The 21,796-nt window shown below is 36.4% G+C and overlaps 1 protein-coding gene across 4 annotated transcripts in view; it reads left to right on the top strand.

The window, feature by feature from the left end:
• LOC143252397 (uncharacterized) overlaps positions 1 to 21,796 on the top strand; it is a 239,930-nt gene that overhangs the window by 19,129 nt on the left and 199,005 nt on the right. For 2 of the 4 annotated variants that reach the window (XM_076504442.1, XM_076504441.1), the window contains exons 2-3: positions 11,617 to 11,689; positions 12,622 to 13,205. In XM_076504442.1, coding sequence (XP_076360557.1) covers positions 11,617 to 11,689; positions 12,622 to 13,205 — 657 coding nt within the window. Of the gene's footprint in view, positions 1 to 11,616; positions 11,690 to 12,621; positions 13,206 to 16,869; positions 18,063 to 21,023; positions 21,526 to 21,796 lie in introns of those variants that run through there. The other 2 variants (XM_076504444.1, XM_076504443.1) reach the window with 2 other exon arrangements.

Here is a 21,796-nt window from a genome sequence, read left to right as displayed (position 1 = left end):
TTGAGGCTTCTTTCTGATAGGCTAATGCACATGTGATGCCGCAAATGAGAGTAATCCTGAAAAGACAATGGGCTGGCCATTTGAAAATGTGGTTGTGGCTCACCTGATTAAGGGCTGTTGCTTGAAACTGTGTGTGCAGTAATTTAAGTATGTAGGCAAAAATCATGTAACTTTAAAATATGTCACTAACCTGAAAACTTTGACAAAGTTGTTGCCATTATCTGTTGTAATCTTGAAAATTTTGTACTGGATGCAGCAATCAACACTTGTTGCTTTTAGTGCCTTTCCAATGAAAGCATAGGAATGACAACCTTTTATAAAATGGTAGGCAATTACTGCATACTTACAATCCAGCATATTGTAGTTTATCCAGTGCACAGCCACTTCTAATCAGGCTCTGAAATAAAAGTAATAGTTTGTCAGTTTCCAAATGTGCTTTTAATAACAAAACTGATGAAGTTCAGAATTTAAAAGTTAACTGTAGTAAATATGATGACAATAAAACTGATGATCCAATGTCAAGTGCAAAAAAACAACCCACCAGCATTTTACAATTTAAAAAGTCTGAGAATATTAGAAACTAAGAAAAAATTGAAGATTATTTAAATACCTGTTTCTGTAATTACCTCAGTCTTAGCAACAGACTGAGACTTCAGTATGCTAATTATTTCCTCATTGTTATCATTCATTTGTCTCATTCATGTTCTTTGAGAAATGGCTGTTCTTGTTGACTGTAGCGATATGATTAAACTTCTAAAAGAGGTGAACTCAACAACTCTAAATGACAAAAACTCTGAAACCATGAAGTGTAACATTAGTCCATTCAGCTTTTGTTGAGACACCCAAGAGCTTTCCTTCAATGTTCAAATCAGTTGTTTATTCTTTTGATCAACTGCAAGTGTTTTAGATGTGTTGTCACTGTTAATTTTTTTTATGCTGCACCTCATTTTACAATAGACTCAGATTCATTAACAATGGAGAAATGTTTCATGGACACAAATTTTGTAAGCTTCTTGCAGATTTACTTTTCTCACTGAATGTGTTTTTAAAGGCAAGCAAAGCAAGCATTTGTAGGATAATTTTTCACTGCTACATCTTTCTGTAATCTTAAAGTATTTGTTGAGGTATAACTCTCTATTACTGGGAGTATCACTCAAACTGTAACCACTTTTGTATAACTGGACATGACCTCCCACTTTGATAACTTACAGAAAACTGATGACTGAAAACATCCTTGATTAGTGTGTGGCCCTCATTATGAGTCTACAAATTCACAATTCAACTAAAGCATGCTTCAACAGGAATGTGTGTACAACACTTTATCCATCTGCTGTTGTTCAAATACTATTGACACTTGAAAAAAATATTATTTATTATATTTATAGTTATTTGTATTAGTTTACTAATTTCTGTTAGTGTTTTAACTACCAATTATTATTAATTATTTCATATTTTTAAGTAAATTAGAAGGTTGTAATGTTACTGAATTTAAAAAAATTGAGTAATGAATAATGTGCTGTTTTGACTGTAGACTGAACTTCACATTACTTTTAAAGATATAGTTTAAAAGAACTCACTTAATCTGAGAATGATGTTATAAAAGTTGCCAGGAGTGGGTTAAAATAGCAAGAACTCTGAATGTACTTGAAGTAGAACTTTTCCTGTTAATGATAATGACCACAAGGTCAAAGAATGAAAGTGAAGGATTAATTAAGATGATTAAATTCTTAAAACAAGATTAAGAAAATGAAAAGGAATTAGGAGACAAAAAATCAACTAGAAATTTAAGGAGGAATTAAAGGCATAATAGTCAGAGAATAATAATAATAGAAAATTAACCTATTTAAAGATGAGATTAATAAAGCCATAGAGGTATATACAGTTACAATGGTGAATTTGAGAAAATGAAGTACATTCATCAAATCAAAAGCAAAGTACAGAAATATGTTAACATTGCCAAAAGTGAAATAAGGAAAATCATCAATGAGATAAAGCATAAGTAACAGAATAATATTTACAAAATGAATTATAAATTTGCCACAACTTGATTGGATTACAATTTCCAACTTAAATCACCATTTAGTAGAAAATGTAGAATAGGAGGATGCCTGGTTGACACCTGTTAGTGCCATTGCTATGTTATCTGATTGTATGACTCTCCTTGGCTACTCCAACCATGTCACTTTCAAATACAGTTATAGAATTTAGATGTCCAGTTCAACATTGGTCAATTGAGTAACCAGTAGACCATGATAATAAGGTACTATGGGAGTCATACCAAACTCAGTTTGAGAGGATGGAATAGTGAGAAACAAACTATTCATCTTGCTACCCATTTACAAAGACCAGCTTTCACCCATGAAGTAACTTTCCAGCTGGATCCACAACAACTATCCAGTATTGGTAGCCACTACCTTGTCTAAAAAGTTTGGAAAGGAAAATTATCCAGAGCAACTGAACTTACAGGCTTACCCTATTAGCATACTTGACACTGCTGACAATGGGTTCATTGTCATGTAACTAATTTATAGATGCAATATTGGATATATGAGAATCTGACTGAAGCAAATAATGTATACATCTTTAAAAGAAGCTTTGAAGTTGGTGATAGGACTAGAATCCATTAAGAATGGAAGAAATAAATCACATTAAAATAGGTGTTTCAAGTCAAACTTAAGTAGATATTGTGAGAAACTGTAGATTATAGCCAATATGGAGTAAGAACGTCTTACAGAGGGAACTGTTATTACTATGGGATATATGGCTATTATAGCTGAGACTGTAAAGAATCAACAGCTGTCATGAAACTAAGGAACAATATCCTAAGGATGTGAGTTTGAGTCTTAAACAGATGAATAAAAAAACAGTAATTGGATATCAAAAAGATGCAAACTAGCTGGCTGTATTGGGGGAAGTTTGGCTGGGAATATTCTATCTCCCCAAATGAGAAGTTCATTTGTTTTAGGATAATTGTTCCTGAATTGTTGGGCTTATTGACAGAAATCCTTGCAGTGTGCTGATTTGATACTGTTTTTACAGCTACAGTAGTTCAACCAGATTTGTTAGTGATAGGTGGGAAAACTGTCTTCAGAAATCAAGAAAGAAAAGAGGAGAGGAGTTAATGTGACTAGCAGATGGGTATAAAGTTCCAGCAAAAGAGAAGTTAAAAGTTACTATATGAAACTTCTCTGTGTCTCATGATGTAAGGGTAATTGATATCAGAAAAAGTGTGTAATGGGAACTGATTTCATGTGGTGACATAGATTCAGAATTAGGATAGTTTTAGATAGCTTTTGGAGTCTATGACTAGGAACTCTATGTATTATCTGGTAATTACAACACCAGAGTTTGAAGTTTTAGTAACAAAATAGATGGTGGTCATTGTACTGCCAAGAAGTGAAATGTTTGTGCCAGGGATTTTTGGCAGTAAATATTTATTTAGTGATTGGAATATAGTGGAACTAGATACTTGCACGTCATGAGGAAATGGTGGTTGGAAGAGCTCTCTGGGTGTAAAGGATAAAGATGTTAGACATTAATTTAACTAGGGAAGAGTTAAGTGAGCCTGTAATAAAATGGATGGCCATCATAATGATATTAATGCTGATAGAACTAGATTTCATCAATATGACATGGTATGGCTGAACAGATCTAACTGTTCCAAAGGTAAATAGGTGTTCAGAAGGGTTATACATCATACTAAAAAGGATCAGTGATTTGAACTACAGAATCTAAAAGGATAATAAATCCAAGCTAAGACCATCCACTATGATTATCTTTGTAAGTTCATCAGTGAGAGAACAAGAAATTGCAGAGAAGAACTTGTCAGTAGAAACTCATTGAGAAGCTGCAAGTTTCAGTTGACTACCTTCAGAGGATCATTAAGGATGTAACTGCCAGTGGCTTCACTTGATCACATACACAATAATACCCAAAACAACAACAACATGGGACAAGACATCTCGTGTATACCATGGGTTTACTTTTGTGTTTTATTTTTGTATTAGGGATGTTCAAGAGACTTTATGAACTGAGAAGGAGGGCAGTGTTAAAATTTGCATTTTTATGTTGTAGTTTGTTTTAGCAAGAAGGCATAAGACATTAAGTTCAAGTAAGTTTGTGTGAGTAGACCTAGAAAGTTCTAAATTGTGCATCAGGAAAATCTTGCAAATTTTGGGAAAGTTAAGAGACTTGTGTTGGTTATAGATATATCAGAAGCAGTAAAGCATAGTCAGTATATTTTGCTTTGACTTAGTATTGAATGTTTCATTTTTAGTCATTCAGTGAACATTTAATGAAGTATTTGAATCCAAATTAATTATGCATATTCAGTTATTTGATTGATAAACTGAAATTTTTTTACAAGTAAGTTTACTTGTATGCTCCCCTCGGTGTGGATTCCTGTTCGTGGTGAGGGGACCTCCCAGGGTAGGTTCTGTTCTGTCTGGTTACCTTCTCTGGATTCTAAACATCTACCCACGTGTTTGCTGTGCTTGGCAACCCGTGAAGGGGAGGAGAGGATCCTGGTGGTTGAGGGGTCCAACCCTAACACACCACTTTGGCCTTCAATTCCTGTAGACGGGCGACCTTTGGGTGGCCCCCCTTGGGTCAATCGGCTGGTCCACTTGGGCTAGAGTCAACCAAGTACCAGTGTTGGAAGTTCTCAACGGGTGTTGTGGACATTTTGCCTGATGCTGGTGTTTGGGTATAGTGCTCATGAAACCCTGGTGTTGCTGCATTGTCCTTGCTTGACTTTGTAGTGCGTCCCCTTGTTGGGCTCCATGGTGGGTGGGGTCAGTGGGTACCGAAATTTTTTCTTTTTCCTATGGATCCTCCAAAAAATTTAAATAAAATTGTGAAAAAACAGTCAATGGGTAAGCGACCACGTCTTCAAGACTCTGAACAGCAATCTTCAACATCTGTAACACACGTACCTCATTTTCTTATCTTACATTCTCTTTCGGAAAAACCTTTAAGGCAATTGTCCCCCTTTTTTATTCAGAAGGGACTAGAGGGACTTGCTGGCTCTCCAAAGTCAGTAAAGAAGCTGCAATCTGGAGACGTGTTGGTTGAAACATCCACATCCCAACACAGTGAACTCCTCTTAAATTCAAAGGCAATTGGGGATATACCTATTGAGGTTACACCATGCTACTTTGAATTCATCACGAGGAGTTGTTGTTGAGAGGGATTTGAAGAATATCCCCAAGTCAGAGATTCTTGCTGGTCTCTCCACTCAAGGAGTTTCTGCAGTGAGGCGCATCTCCACTTGCAAAGATGGTGTTACACTGCCAACAAATACCCTCGTTTTGACATTTACTTCACCACGTGCACCTGCCACCATCAAGGCAGGTTATCTCATTTGCAGAGTTCGGCCATACATTCCAAACCCTCTCCGATGTTTCCAATGTCAGAGATTCGGCCACTCAAAGACATCATGTCGTGGTTCCCTGACGTGCTCGTTGTGGGGGCAAGGACCACGATGCATATGGATGTGACATGGACCCACATTGCATCAACTCCAATGGTTCTCACCCCTTTTACTTTCGTTCTTGCCCAAAATGGTTGGAGGAAAAAGAGGTGCAACGTTTGAAAACGATACATAACATTAGTTATCCTGAGGCTCGGAAATTGCTGCCCACCACTCCATCTCGGAAATATGCTGCTGCACTTCATTCCACAACTACAGTGGGAGTGCAGACAGATCTCTCTGTGCCTCCAAGAGAATCTTTTCAAAACTAACGAAAAGCCTTTTGACTTCCGTGGTTAAAAAGGTTGATGAATCGACTTCCACACCCATCTCTGTTCCTCCCATACGTTCCAATAAACCTCAAGATCCACGTCCTTCAATTTCAAATACAGGCCTTTCTTCTGATACACCTTTTTCTCTCACCCCACGAGGCAAAACAATCATTCGTTCACATCCTCAGTCGCTGGAATTCCCTTCCAAAAACAAAGACCTGCCCACTCGACCCAGGGCAAGATCCATGGAGGTTGATAGACCTCCTCCGACGAAGGACAGTAAGGAAAAAAGACATGGTCGTAAACAGAAGGGTTCTCCAGCCACTTCACCTGCCCGTTCTTAAAAATGGCCACCTTGATACAATGGAACTGTTGAGGTTTACATTCTAATCTGGATGATATGAGAACACTGATTGCTTCCTACCATCCTGTTTGTCTTTCCCGACAAGAAACATTTCTCAAACCTGCTGATACAGTCTCCATTTGGCAGTTTTCTCTGTACAGAAATGACAGGCTGTGTGATGGATGAGTACATGGAGGGGTGGCACTATTGGTTGATCAGCATGTTCCCACCCTGTCTTTGTCACTCAACACACCCTTTGAGGCCGTTGCCATCCATGTTTCCTTGGGTCATACCATCACTGTTTGTTCTCTCTACCTGTCCCCTGTGGAGAGACATTTGATCAATCAGACCTTGATGCTCTTGTTGAACAGTTGCCGTCTCCTTTTCTAATCCTGGGGGATTTTAATGAACATCATCCCCTCTGGGGAAGTGCTGTTATTGATGGGAGGGGTCGATCTGTAGAGCGGATGCTCTCTGATCACAATCTTTCTCTTTTCAATACTGGTTCTTCCACTTATTTTCATGCACCTAGTCAGTCCTTTACCACTATTGATCTCTCGGTTTGCTCCCCTTCATTATTCTCCCATTTTTCATGGAGGGTTGACAGTAATCCACTAGGCAGTGATCATTTTCCTATTCTTTTGAGAGAGACTGGCCGTGGTCGATGCCACCCTACCCGCGTGCCCCAGTGGAAGCTGGATCAGGCAGACTGTTCCACTTTCACTGCTCTCGCAGAACTTGATCGTGCCATCGTAAATCAGCCATCAATAGACGACTGTGTGGCAGCGGTAACTGACTGTATTATACAAGCAGCTGCTCAGTGTATTCTTAAAACCTCGACACGTTTTCCATGATATCCTCGTCCGTGGTGGAATCCTGCTTGCCACTTAGCACGGAAGGCTCAAAAACGGGCCTGGGATACTTTTCGTAGATATCCCACACTTTCAAACCGTGTCGCTTTCCAATGGGACTGTGCACATGCTAGGTGGGTAAGACGTCAAAGCCAGAAGGAATCTTGGATTAAGTTCACAACAAGCATATCTTCTACCATCAGTTCCAAGATCATATGGGACAGGATTCGACAGGTTATTGGGCACTACAATTCTGTCCCCCTCTCGATCTTACTCTCTGATGGTCAGGAGGTGGCTGATGCCTGGAGCATCGCTGATACTCTAGGTTTAAGCTTTTGCCAGGTATCTAGCACTTCTGCTTGTTCCTCCACCTTCTTGGCCATCAAGTCTTGGGCAGAGCGTTCACCTCTTTCCTTTCGAACTGACTGTTTCTTTGACTATAATTGTCCTTTTACACTGGTGGAACTGAAAATGGTCCTTCATCGGTCTGCTAGTACATCTGTTGGACCTGATGATGTTCATTATGACATGCTGCACCATCTATCTCCTGCTTCTCTTGATGTCCTTCTGATTGTCTTTAACTGGATCTGGCAGGAGAATGTTTTTCCTAATGCCTGGTGCCAGGCTATTATTTTACCTTTCACTAAGCCAGGGAAAGATCCCAAGATTCCTTCAAACTACCATCCAATTGCTTTAATGAGCTGTCTCTGTAAGACCTCAGAAAGGATGGTTAATGCTCGTCTTGTTTGGTTCCTAGAATCAAACAACCTCCTCTCGCCCACCCAGTGTGGGTTCCGACGACAGCACTCCACCACAGACCACCTAATTTGACTTGAAACATCTATCAGAGAAGCTTTTCTCAAATGCCAACATCTTGTATCAATATTCTTTGACATTGAGAAGGCTTATGACACAACCATGGAGGTATGGGGTTTTGCGAGACCTCCATACATATGGGTTACGTGGCCATCTATCCATGTTTATTAAAAAATTTTTAATGGACAGGAGATTCCAAGTTCGTGTGGGTTCGACACTTTCCCGTTCTTTTGTACAGGAATTTGGAGTCCCTCAAGGCTGTGTATTGAGTGTTACACTCTTCAGTATAAAGATAAATGCCATCACTGAACAACTCCCTCTCACTATTGCGAATGTGCTGTATGTCGAAGACTTTCACATCTCATGTCAGTCGTCTAACATGAGATATATTGAGCAGCAACTACAAACTGCCCTCAATCGTGTACTGAAGTGGACTATGGCGAACGGCTTTAATTTCTCTCTCTCTAAAACTGTATGCATGCACTTTTGCCATCAATGGGGTATCCACCCTGATCCTGAACTTCATATCGGTGAAGTTTTACTCCCAGTGGTCTTGGAGACCAAGTTCTTGTGGCTTATCTATGATCATAAGCTGACCTTTTTACCACACTTAAAGCAGCTTCGGGTCAAATGCACAAGAGTACTGAACATCCTCCGTGTCCTCTCTTCTACCAGTTGGGGAGCAGATCGATGTTCAATGTTAAAGGTATATCGTGCTCTTATTCAATCTAAACTCGACTATGGATCAATGGTCTATGGCTCTGCCAGACCCTTGGCCTTAAAGATGCTGGACCCCATTCATCACCAAGGACTTTGACTCTGCATTGGGGCTTTCCGTATCTCTCCAGTTCATACTTATACGTTGAATCTCATGAACCTTCTCTGCACCTTTGCCGTTTGCAAATATCTTTACAATATACTTCGTAACTTCGTTCCTTAACAAAGCATCCCACTTGGGGATGTGTTTTCCTTCCTCGGTGGGCCATACTTTTTCAGAACAGACGATCTGTCATTGCTCTGTTTCGCCTTCACATCAGGGCACAATTGGATGAATTGGTTCTGTCCTTGGATAACATTGCAGATTCCACAGGTCAGCCCATCCCACCATGGCTTATTACAGCCCCCAAATGTGACCTTTCTTTCAGTCATCTAAAAAAGGCAGATACTCCAGATTGGAAGTACCGTCTTTTATTCAATGAACATCTTTCAAACAATCATTCAGTTCCCATTTATACAGATGGTTCCAAATCAGGTAATTCAGTGGGCTCTGCTATGGTTTGCTATGGGTCAGTAGTTGCGTGCAGAATCCCTTCTACAGCTTCTGTGTTCACTGCTGAACTGTATGCCATATCTCTTGCCCTGGATCATATTGCAGCTGAGCAGTACTCCAACTGCACTATTTATACTGATTCGCTTTGTTCTATACTGGCCCTGGAATTGCTTCACGTTGGCTCACATCCTGTTCTCGCTGATATTCAAAACCGACTGGCCCATTTCTCATTAACAGCTACTTCTATCCAGTTTTTCTGGATACCAGGCCACGTTGGTATTCGCGGGAACGAGCTTGCAGACACGGCAGCTAAATCTATCTGCTCCGGCACTATCACTCCTATGCCTATTCCGTACATGGACTATGGTCTTGTCTTCAAGGCTCGGCTCCATGCCAGATGGCAGTCCACTTGGAGTGAGCAACGCGATAACAAGCTTTTTCAAATCAAACCCTATATTGGACTTTGGCCATCTAGCTTCTGTAAGGTTCAGAAGGAAGAAGTTGTTCTAACTAGACTACGCATTGGTCACAGTTTTTTAACTCATCGTTTTCTTTTATCTGGAACTGATGCACTCAACTCACTTTCAGCCACGTTTTACTTTCTTGCCATCGTTACAATTCTCAACGACGGCAATTTTTTAAACATATTTTTTCTCAGGGTCTATCTGTAACATTGGACAGTGTTATTGGTGATAGTGACACTGTCCACCTTGATAACGTTTTTAATTTTTTAATGGCCATTAATTTTTTTAATCTCATTTAAGTGTTGCATATTTATTCATTACACCTTTTTAATTGTGGTTCCTTTTTTACAGTTTCATTCTCTCTAGTTCAATTTGACATTGGAAAATAGCCAGAACATTAAATAACTCGATACCAGGACTGGAAAGGCCAACTTCAGGTGACTAATGCTGCTGTTTGAACTACTCGTTAGTCATCCTGGCGAGTTGTTATTACACTTTTGCTGTATGTCATTTCATACTTTTACTACTTTACCTTTTCATACTGGCCATAATGACACATAACCCGGAACCAGGACTGGAAAGATCAACTTCAGGTGACTGACGGTGGTTCTTATACTTACCTGTTAGTCTTCCTGGCGGGTTATGATCATTACCATTCTGCTACAGGTAGTCCTTTACAACTTTGTAGACTGGATGTCAACATTGGTTTTTATGCCATTTTCTGTTTTACTTGCTGTTTTGTTTTTACCTTCATTTACTTTTACAAATTTGACTCCATTTACTTGACTTTTATCTTTTTACTGGACATTTGGCTACTCATTATTACGATTTTGCTATGTGTCTTTTAAAACTTCTATTCTTTTACATTTTGATAATAGCTGCTATGACACATAACCCGGAACCAGGACTGGAAAGGCCAACTTCAGGTGACTGACGGTGGTTCTTGAACTTACCTGTTAGTCTTCCTGGCGGGTTATGATTATTACCATTTTGCTAGAGTAAGTACTTTACAACTTCTTTTACTTTGCTTTCTCTCTTAACGTTGTAGACTAGGTGTCAACATTGGTTTTATACCTTTTTGTTTTACCTTCCTTTCCTTTTATGTATTTTACTACATTTACTTTATTTTTCCCTTTTTACCAGAGATTTGGTACAGGTAGCCTAGCTGCTTTGTGCCATAAAACACTAAACCAATCAATCAATCAACTTGTATGCTAGTCATAGTACCATTTATAAACTTAAGTATACAAGTTACAATATGTATAACTTTGAAGCATTGTTAAGGAAGAACTAACCTAATTTGTTATTATACATTTCAAATTATTTTCATGAATAGTGTTAGTGGTGCATAGTATAATGTCTGTATAGAAAGTATACATAAGTAGTATAGTGTGATGATAAGTAGTGTGTTTGTGTATAAACAGATATGTGGAGTCTGATTAAGTGTAGTGATAAGTAGTACATACATTGTCTTGCAAAAGTATTCACCCCTTTCAATAATGTCACATTTTGATGAAATACAAATAATGTAGACAATGTTTTTAATGAATTTGTTTTAATTAAAATCTTTAATGATTAAACCTAACACTATTTTGTATGAAGGAGGTTGAATGTTAGTAAAACCTGCAAAGAAAATATATAAACTGAGATTTGCTGATTACATAACTACTCAGCTCCTGAAGTTGGTACTTGATGGTGAATACTTTTGTAAGGCACTGTATCTGTGTAGTGTGTGATGAACAAGAATTTCTGAAAATAGATACCACATTGACCATTGTCTTCCAAAGCCTTAACACAATGACAGAAAATTGTAGTAAAAAAAACAAAAACAGAAGCAATTTAATTATATAGTAAGAATAAGTTACTTGAAGGATAAATTAGTGTTATACATCACACACTCTCAATATTTAATTGTGTTTATATGAGATGTTTTCATTAAAAAGTGCTGTGGTTACAAAATTGATAGGAAGGTAACTTTATATCATGTGGTATTAGTATGTTTTTGTAGTATTGAACTAGCTTTCTGTTGTAGGGATGTATTTCTTTAATGTTTGCAACTTTACTATTAATGATTACAAGTTAAACATTTTTGTGGATGATGTGTCTACATGTTTATGGTTATTGTTTTAGCCACACACTAACGAAGACAGTGACTCTGGAACAGAATCTGATGATGAAGGAGAGAAAAAAGAAGTGCAAAAATGTAAGTCAGATTTTGTTATCAACTAGTTCATAATTAAGTTTTTGCTTTTGCAGATGTTGCATGGACTTGTAGTGAGAACATTAACCTGGATTTTGGCTTTAATATTCAAATTCATTAGAATATATGTTAAGTGTGTGGCACTTTGAAAACCACAAACATTGTTATAATATGGAAAAAGTGACTTGTATCCAGCATGCCCTGATGGTCAGTATGTTTAACTCTCAATATCAGGGTCATGAGTTCAAATGCTGTCATTGAACATCCTAATTTATTTTAGTTTTGAGATGTTATAATGTGATACTCAAACCCATTTTTCATTGGTAAAGATGAGGCCAAGAGTTTATAGGTAGTGTTGACTAGCTGCCATCTAGTCTGCTACTTTAAAGGTGTTGGTTTGCATGAAATTAAAAACACAAACTAGAAATGTGTATAGCCAATTAACTATACTTTATATTACTTATAAATATTAGGATATGTTGTTTCATTAGTTGGGTATTATTTCTGTTAACAACAATTTTAGCTATAAATCAAAATCATCCAGCAGTTAAATCTTGCTCCATATAACTAGAGATAATTTGATAATTTAGGTGAAGGTAGTTAAGAACAAATTAGTTGTATGAAATTTAAAATAACACATCTGTATTTTTTACTTGTAGATTGTATGTAATTAGAAAGAAACTAATGAAGCAAACCCCTGGGATTTGTATGAACTAAAAATTGATATACAAGTGTCAGGTTAGTTACTATATGTATAATCATGAAGAATGTAACTGTTGAGTGTGCACCTATTCTTGGAAGATGTGACCAGTTGCGATGTCTTGTTGTGTTTGTAACAACTTTCCATGTCTTGAATTTTATATAACATCATAAATAGAATAGCTTTTATTGTTTTTATACACATGTGGCTAACTACTAAAGCATATTTTTTGTAGATATGGAAAATGTTCAGGTGGAAGAAAAGAAAAGAAAATTGGGAACAGGTAAAAGTCCACATGCGGTGACAAAACATGTGGACTGTAGTTGTGAAGGCCAACACCAGGTATGTTGTGCTTCTAAAACAGATACAGAGAGCTCTCTTCTAGACTCTGCACTGCCAAGTGACAATGATCATAATTTTGACCAGCATAGCTCTGAGGAAGAGCTAGAAGTAATTAATAGTGCCGGGAATGATATTCCTCGAAATAGCATGTATCCTGAAAAACGAAAATGGTCACAAGCCAACCGACTTAGTTGTGGAGAACACTCTGCATCCTCTGATGACGAGCTACAAGATGTGTTTTGTGTATCGACTCCCGTGGAGTTCTGTGCTTCCCCTCCTGCAAATGTGCACAAACCTAGCAGATCTCTCTCACCCCCACCAAAAGTCTTTCACTCTGCATCTGCCAACATCCCTTCTTTTGAAGTCTGTTCTGTTTCCCCTCGCAACACATCCCCTCGTAAGAAACACAGACAAATGCATGCTGCTGGAGGTGCAAATATCCAGCGACCATGTTTGGATTTTGAAAAAATGCAGCAGGTAAGATACTTTGATTAATCATATTGTAAATAATTTGTTGCATTATATTTTTAATATTTTGAAAGGTTTAATTATTTTTAAGGCTTTTAAAAATGTTTTAAGAATACAAAAGTATTTATAAATACTATAAATTCTTTAGTTTATTTGTCTCATGTAAAAAGATTCAAGGACTCATCACGTGACTTATGTTTGAACTAATAGAGCCCATGTCGTATGCTTAACAGTTCATTGTATAAAGAAGGTCGTCGTGAGATGCAAGTGAAGAATGATTTCTTATTGCCAGCAAACTTTCTTCATGAATTAATGTTGAAATTTGTGTGATTTGAAACCAGTTTATCTTGTAATTTTATAACACTTTGAAGATGAAAACAAAACCTTCTGTTTATTACATAGTATTTATTTTATTCTTTTTTTTGTAATATAAATAGAAGGAAAAACAATGAAGTACCAGCAATGCAATTAATTAACAATACCTGTGTTTCCTGTAGACCCTATCCTTGTGGGTTACACTAATGCATAACTATTGTGTTATAGTGGTACTACTTACCATTTGCTTCTCTTGCTCTTGCTATTGGTGTCCCAGTGAAATAATCTATTGAAGTTCTGATAAATTAAAGACACAAGTGCCTTTCATAATCAGTGATGTCGAGAAAACCCACTTGTAGAGAAATATATATGCAAAAATTGACCTTTGGCGATGACCGAAGAAGGTCGAAACGTTGTTCGCTCTTCTATGTAAAATATTTTCTCAACCCAAACGAGCCGTTTTTGCATATATGATACATGTATAGTAAAATTCCAATTTGTCTGTAATGAAGTATGCAACATATTTCATAAGTATAAAGATTTTATGCTGTAAATAGTTTGACACTGATGGTTGTGTGGTAATACAAGTTGTTTTTATACCTCTTCAATTTAATTATATTTCAAAGATCTTAATGCTCCATGGAGATTTTGAGACTTTGTTTCTTATAGGTGAAAAGGGGAAAAATGTATAGAACAGTTATCAACATGCAAAATGTTTGTGAACAGTTGTACAGTATCTAGTAGATTCTGTTGAAGGAACTAACCCTTAAAAGACAACTTTTGTTAGACACTACAGATGAATAAATTTGGATTGAAGGAATTATTATACAGGGTTTGTAGTGTTTTCAGAAGGCTCAACATTAGGTTGTGGGTTTTCTTTATTGATGGAGGTACAGGTCATGTGTAGTACTGGATGTAATTTGTTAAACATAATATAGATGAATATTAAGAAAGGAAAGCACCAAGTGTGTGTGTGTGTGTGTGTGTGTGTGTGTGTGTAATGATATGAGTCATAGTTGTTTTGAATTGTGTAACATTGTACTACTAATAAACAATGTTACTGACAAGAACATCCACAGTATGAATTATACTAAATATATATTACTACCACTTTCAGTAGAATCAGGACTAATAAACTTGTATCGAAAAGGATGTTGACATAGATCCACATTTGCGTTCAGTATTGTTTCAAAAACATTAATTTTAAGTTTTATTATCATTAAGGACAACCTGCCATCAGAACTTTGAGATAAAAATTTTATTCAGAAAGATATCATTATGCTCAGGTATGTGTGCACGTGCATGCATGCATGCACACACACACACACACGTTATTTAAGAGGAATAATGGACCCGTGTACAATTCATCCAGGTCAGTGTTTCCCAATGTGGGAGATACAACCTCCTAGTGGTTGTGTTTACACATTGGGAGGAGAAGGAGGTGTACCCTTTAAGTGGTCAAATATAAAGGATTCAAAGTTATACTTGTTAAAATTTAACCATAAAAAAAAAATAAGAGCTCTTCTTTCATCATGTTTGTGACATGCAATGCTTAATGTCCATTCATTAAGTGTATCACTAATGGTGCTGCTTTTGTCACTTATTAAACATTTCTTAGAAAGGGCAATGAGTGCTTGTTTGAAGAGGCACTGCAGTGAAAGAAGATTGGTAAACACTGATCTACAACACCTTGTCTACTGAAACAAACATTAATATAAAAAAGAAAATACTTAAGATTAACCCTTATCACTCATATCTATCAAGCTTTCCTTCAAATTAACTTCATTCCAGCATAACTTAAGACAATCCGTTTCAGAGATCAGCCATTCCTGTTAGAAAAATAAATCTCTTAGCTGAAGTAGACTTCTACCTTGTTTAAAGTTATGTTTTTTGATCATATTCTTACCACTAAATATGAGAATGGATGATGCATCAAACTATCAGTTCATTTAACAGTTTTAGCCCTCTCTTATCCCTTTCCAACAATTCAATGTCCTTCCTGTGTAAGATGTGTAGATCACCAATGCTGTTGGGCATGCTGGTTGTGGTGGCTATCACCTGTCTCTGGTAATGAATAACCTTGCAGTATGAGCTGTTAGGTGTATTAAAATGATAATAATATAGTAGGAGTACAGTTTTTTGGACATGGGAAAGTACCAGTATTTGTTTGGTTTATCTTGGACATATTTGTGAAGAGTAAAGAGATGGCAGTTTATGTTCTATAATTAGTTCTGCATTCAAATATTTTTTCTATTAACAGTACAAATAGTCTTGCTTTTTGTTGTTGCTTTATAAAGTACAGTAATGAAAGATATAACAGATAAACATCATTTATGTTGATTACAATATCAAAAAGACAAAATATTAAGTAACCATAAAGTGTTTCTTTGAGGCACACCATATCAGCACTGTTATTTATGCAAGACAGAAAGAGTCACACATGAAAAACATCTAAATGCGGAATTGTATAATATGGATCTTTATAATGTTTTTTTTGAAGAGTATAAATATTTAGTAAATATCTGTGTGTGTCACATGCTCCACTAATGTGATTTTTAATGTTCGTCATTTGTTGTTTGGGAAAATCAAAGCCATTCATTTGGTTGATTCTATGTGTGTGTCTGGTACAATCCTAGCAGATATTCAATCAGATTTGTGGATTAAAGACTTACAAAAATCTGTGTTTACAAAGAGCTGAATGAAGTCAAACTGAGTAGTTATGGAAGATTTATGGTGTTCCTGTTTGTGTGGTTAGCTGTAGTTTATGAATGCAATAAAGCAGTGAACCAATTTTATCAATACACAATGTATTCAAACACCTGCAACACCTAAATGGCAGAGTATGTAACGTTTTCAGTTTTACACGGTGTATTTTGTACAGATAATGTGTCTAGTATTACTTTGTGTATGCATGTTTGTGTTTGCAAACTGATAATAAAAATGTATAATATTTTTCATCAGACTAGGGTGTTAATAATTAAAGTATCAAACAAGTGTAGTGTGACACATTAGGTATTTGACATTTCATTGTTTGGTGTTGCACCTTTCACAGTAGAAAATAATCTAACACCATTCATGTAGATGTTAGACAAAGTAGCAAGACGACGTCAATAATTATGACCGGTTAAGGTGGATGAGGAGGTCCATATTTCTATTAAATGTATCTACACATCTCGCATGTATTATTATATTAAGATCATAGTAAAATTAAAGCAATAACTAGCAATAGTAAAAAAGCATTTGTGAGAATGAACATAAGAAATGAAGCTAAAACGTCCACGATTTTTGTTGAAGGTTATATATATGTAGTTATACACAGCTGTTATGATAGCATAGTTAATAAGCAAATATATTTCAGGTTTGTTCATTCTTCACCTGTAGCATTTCGGATGTGTGGGTATAAAGCGGTGTGATATCCTAATTCATGCATTACCTATTTTCATCGGGACCCTTAAAACAAATATTGATTTATCCCTGTCAACTTCGAGTATAGCGGTGTAGGCTTATGCTGAACTCTACTTCGCAGCGCCTCAGCCTAACCTTCGTCTCATTGCATCTGTTGCCATGGTAACGTGACGTGATACCAATATTTTCAGTCTTTTGCACCATAGATGATTATTTATGCGTGCCCTAGTTAAGTATGCTTTTAGTGAAGTTAACCCTTTCACTGCATTGTGCAGTAAGGCCTACGGCATAATATCCGTTTGCATATATATTTTGCCGTAGAATATACGGCATATTTGTTTGGGGGATTCCCCTGGGATGCTTTATACGTATAGCCAATTTATATAGTGGTTGTGATGTTGATTATGTGACAACTGCATATCTTCAACAAGATATTAAGCTTTCACAGAAGTTTTAGGATTAATAATGGGGATTCTCCGACATTCACTGTTTTACATAATAAATATATGTATCGCTGTTTAGTTACGATAAACTTAAAGAAGATCAACTAGAACATCCAGAAACATTGAAGCAGCGAATGTTAGGATTTATTCCTCATAAGTTCTGAATTTTGGACGCCTGTAAAGTATGAACTGCATACCCATCTATCAAAATGGATACATATTTGAGAGCAGTAGGTTTGGTTTGTCTTGAATTTCGCGCAAAGCTACTCGAGGGCAATCTACGCTAGCCGTTCCTGATTTAGCAGTGCAAGGCTGGAGGGAAGGCAGCTATTCATAACCATCCACCGCCAGCTCTTGGGCTACTCTTTTACCAACGAATAGTGGGATTGACCGTAACATTATAACGCACCACGGCTGAAAGGCGAGCATATTTGATGTGACGGGGATTCGAACCCGCGACCATCAAATTACGGAGAATAGTAGACCTAAAATTTTTAACATTTTGCACGAGCGCTTTTTGAGAGCTACTAAAAAATGAATCGACACAACATTACAAAACAAATTATTCTACCGATAAAACATAAATTCCCTTGTTGATGGCTTTGAAACAATGAAATGAAAAACCGAAGTATAAAAAAGCAACAACAAACAGTAATCCAGAGAAAAACTGCTTCAGTGAAGGGGTTAACCAATTCATACCGTAGTTAAAATTATCATAACACTTTTCTTGTGAAATTTATATTACTTTTATACAATATATTTTAAAAATAATTTTTCGTAGTTTACTGAGTATATAAAATAAATAAATTGTTATTTTGGATATTCAATAAAATAAAACTTTCCATATTGATTAAACAGTTTTGAGCTGTTTGGGAAGTAATAAATTTCAACATACCAGTCGATGTTGAGCAAACAATATTTCCTACTTAACCTCTTCCTTCACAATTTAACTTTTTTTTTATCTTAATTTACTTGACATAATTTATACCGTTGCACTAAACACTGCCCTAAAAACTACACAAGTGTTCAAAGAAAAGTTTGTATATTGTACATAACTAAACCGAAAATTTCGTAAGTACCGTATTTTCTGGCGTCGAAGACGCTATTTTTCCCCCCAAAATAAGTCTCAAAAATTTACCCTACGTCTTCCAGGCTGAAGACTATTATTGCTCATAGGCCTAAACCTAAGCCTAGAGGAAGCGTTTCGATTATAGATAGTATAAAGGGCCTTCCTCTGTATGACCCAGAATGAGATGTATATGTTACTTAGTATTAAACAACAAATAATTAAACAAAAACAAGTCACCCTACATATGGTGCTGTAATACCGGCACTCTTAGCTCCACAGTAACGTTAGATTCTAACGTTCCCAACCGGTGGGTCGCGACCCCCCAGAGGGTCGCAAAGCCTTGGCAGGAGAGTCGCGTAGCCTTGTTAGAAGTAGCTTGGAATAACATTAATTTTATTTCATCAATTACATTTTCAACTCGCGAGTGCCAAAAGGTTGGGAACCCCTGCAACGGTTATAATAATGTTATTACTGGTAATAATACAGATATTCCAGTGTAATATAAAGTATACACTTTCAAAGGTAGATATGATAAGCATACAGCTCACAAAAAACGAGAAGTGGGTAAGAGGATATATGTACCTAAGTCACTAAATAAACCATGAAACATCTTGGTAAGACTGGTGGTAGTACTGTGGCATAATTCTTTTTTCAAAATGTAACTAATCAAAATGGAAGTACGTCTTCAACATCGGGAAATACGGTATATGTGAGGGTGAACTCAAGCCATCAATGACAGCCTGATGTAATGTTTTTATCCTTGTATCATTTTGTGTGTAAATTACAGGTACACGTAGACACGACGAACGTTTTAACCTAAACAAATTGACAGACTTTAGGTGCAGGAAGCCTGAGATTCGCAAGGTCTAGTCACAGCTAAGTGTTATGCAAATAGTCATTGCTTAGCGTTGAATGTGATTTCGCGTTAGGATATTTTAGGACACCATTTACTCGCATATTTTATATCGAAAACCGATACACACACTTTTTTTTATTTAACATCATTTACATCTAAACATATCGTGATGTAAGTGTCAGTTGTTATACTTTAACATAATCTTATTCAATCACTTATTTTCATCTGATGATAATTATCTAATTCATTACAGTTAATGGTAGATTAACATATTTTAAAAATCAAAATGCGTCATATTCTTGTGTACAGTTAACTTGCAGTATGTCCTTCTGTAGTACTGTACTGTGAATGAATTACCATGTTTAAGGTGTGTGTTTTTTTTAATTACAAATTATAATTAGATGGCTTGTTAAAGCAACATTAATTAGGCATTTTTATGAAGAAAAATGTAAATATCGGTGTTTCATACGCACACATGCGAGGGTTTGAAAACCAAAATTTTGCCCAAAAAAGTGGAAGAAACGTTCGAAAGAAATATGTTCATCTTGCTCGTGTCATTGGTAATTTTTTTGTTATCGGTTAAGTTTTGAACATAGCGACTTAACAATCTGGTTCAATCATAAACAATTACTTAATTGTCATAAAACAATAGTGTTAGGCCTACGATTTTTAACTTGCGTCGTTATTCAGTTCTCTTTTTTTTTATTTTCAAAAACTAGAATGTATAATAGTATTTCAACCACATTGCTGTAACTGATGTCGACGACAACGTTTCGCTCAATACAGGGCTCTATCAGGTCTGCTGGGGCACAGCAAACACGCTAGTGGTTGTAACACTATTTTATATTGGCCGTTTGTTACACTAACAGTTGATATGAGGTGAATGCCTTCTCTTAGGTGACAAAGTAGTAGTGTTAGGCCTACTGTATTTTTACACCATATCCATTATTTATCCCCCTATATTGTTTAAGAAGAAGGCTGTGCAATTGTATTTCAACCGTGTTATGCCCGCCATATCCATTGTCGACGACTTGTTTCGCTCACAACAGATTTCATCAGTCTGGCTTGTTCACAGCAAATTCTGAATATAAATTATAATCAAACTTTGCCAGCGTAGAAAAGGCATTCACACGATACTAACTATAGTTAGCACAAAGAACAGTAAGGTGTCTGATATTTAGCATTGTTTAAAGTAAACTAACTGAAGGCGGCATTATTTTTTCAGACGTTGTTCGGTAAGTATTTGTCATGATACATGTACAGAGAGACGGAACGTGAATTGAAAGCGCACAGTTGCGGGTAGATAGTGAAATGCATTTTTAATTTACTACATATTTCCAAGAGGTTTCATCTAATCGATGCAGTAATCTAAATGTATCATTAGTTTCAAATCTTGATTCTAGAGACCACAGACGAGCAAGTTTTGCAGAAGAGAAACTTTCCACCGACGCTGAAAGTGACTTGTCTGAGTGGGAGCTTGGTTTGAAAAACTCCACAGGCCTGCTTGTTAGCTGCTTTTTCTCATTTCGGCGAATATGTTTGTTATAATATTGTCAGTTTATGTTAGGTTTACATAAATACATTTTTATTTATTTGCTTTTGCCTATTTCTTATTTATTTTAGTTGACTTGCATGCAATATATAAAGTTAAGCTGTAGTGTATTTTTATTTCGTCGTTAATTTTGCCATGTTTTGAGCATGTAAACTTCCAGTTTTTTCCCCCTCTTTTTTATTTTCAGATAAGAGTGTGACGATACGCCATACAACAATTCCGGTAACTTAAGCCAGCTGGTGGTTGGGACTGCTGAGATCTGGAAAGCCGAGAGTGCGCGCGATGCATTTTGTTAAGCAGTATGTGTTATATATATATCGTCTATACAGTTGGCCTCGTGTTTGTTTTGTTTTTTAACATTGACTAGTCGTCTTGAGACATAGTATGGGCATTGTGACGACATATAGCTCTAGCGGATGACGTATGACTTCAGTAATTATATTTATAGGATATGGTATTTCTTCCTGCTTCTGAGACGATATATAGTCAACTACGATGGTGTTTTGCAGTGTACAGTGGCCGCATATGTGTAAAATCATATGAACCGAACATTTTGTTTTTTGGGTTTGTAAGTATCTTTCAGTGATCTCCCTCCATGATGCACATATATGTATGTATGCCCAGTTGGTCTATTTGTTCACGAAGTAATGTAAAGATGAAATTTATATTAAAAACTATACTGCAGTAAACTCAGCATCTTTTTTTTGTATTGTATGTGTGTTAAAACGTGCATTAATTTCATAAAACCTTTGTATTATTATGTAATGTTCACCTACCTTAAATATCGGTTATGTACATTTTTAGCTGCGTGTGAGCAGCTCGTAGAATAGTTTTAAGTGTTTTTTTTTTGTTTTTTTTGAAGTGCGAACTTTTATGTCGAAGCTCTGTCATATATTGACTGATTTGAGAACCGATAACAGTTTTGGACTCAAAGTCAAACCCTTTCGAATAACGTATTTG

The sequence above is a fragment of the Tachypleus tridentatus genome, chromosome 6 (genome assembly GCF_004210375.1).
Source record: "Tachypleus tridentatus isolate NWPU-2018 chromosome 6, ASM421037v1, whole genome shotgun sequence".
Classification (NCBI taxonomy): domain Eukaryota; kingdom Metazoa; phylum Arthropoda; class Merostomata; order Xiphosura; family Limulidae; genus Tachypleus; species Tachypleus tridentatus.
Note: the sequence above shows the minus strand (reverse complement) of the source record. Positions and strands in the feature narration are given on the sequence as shown.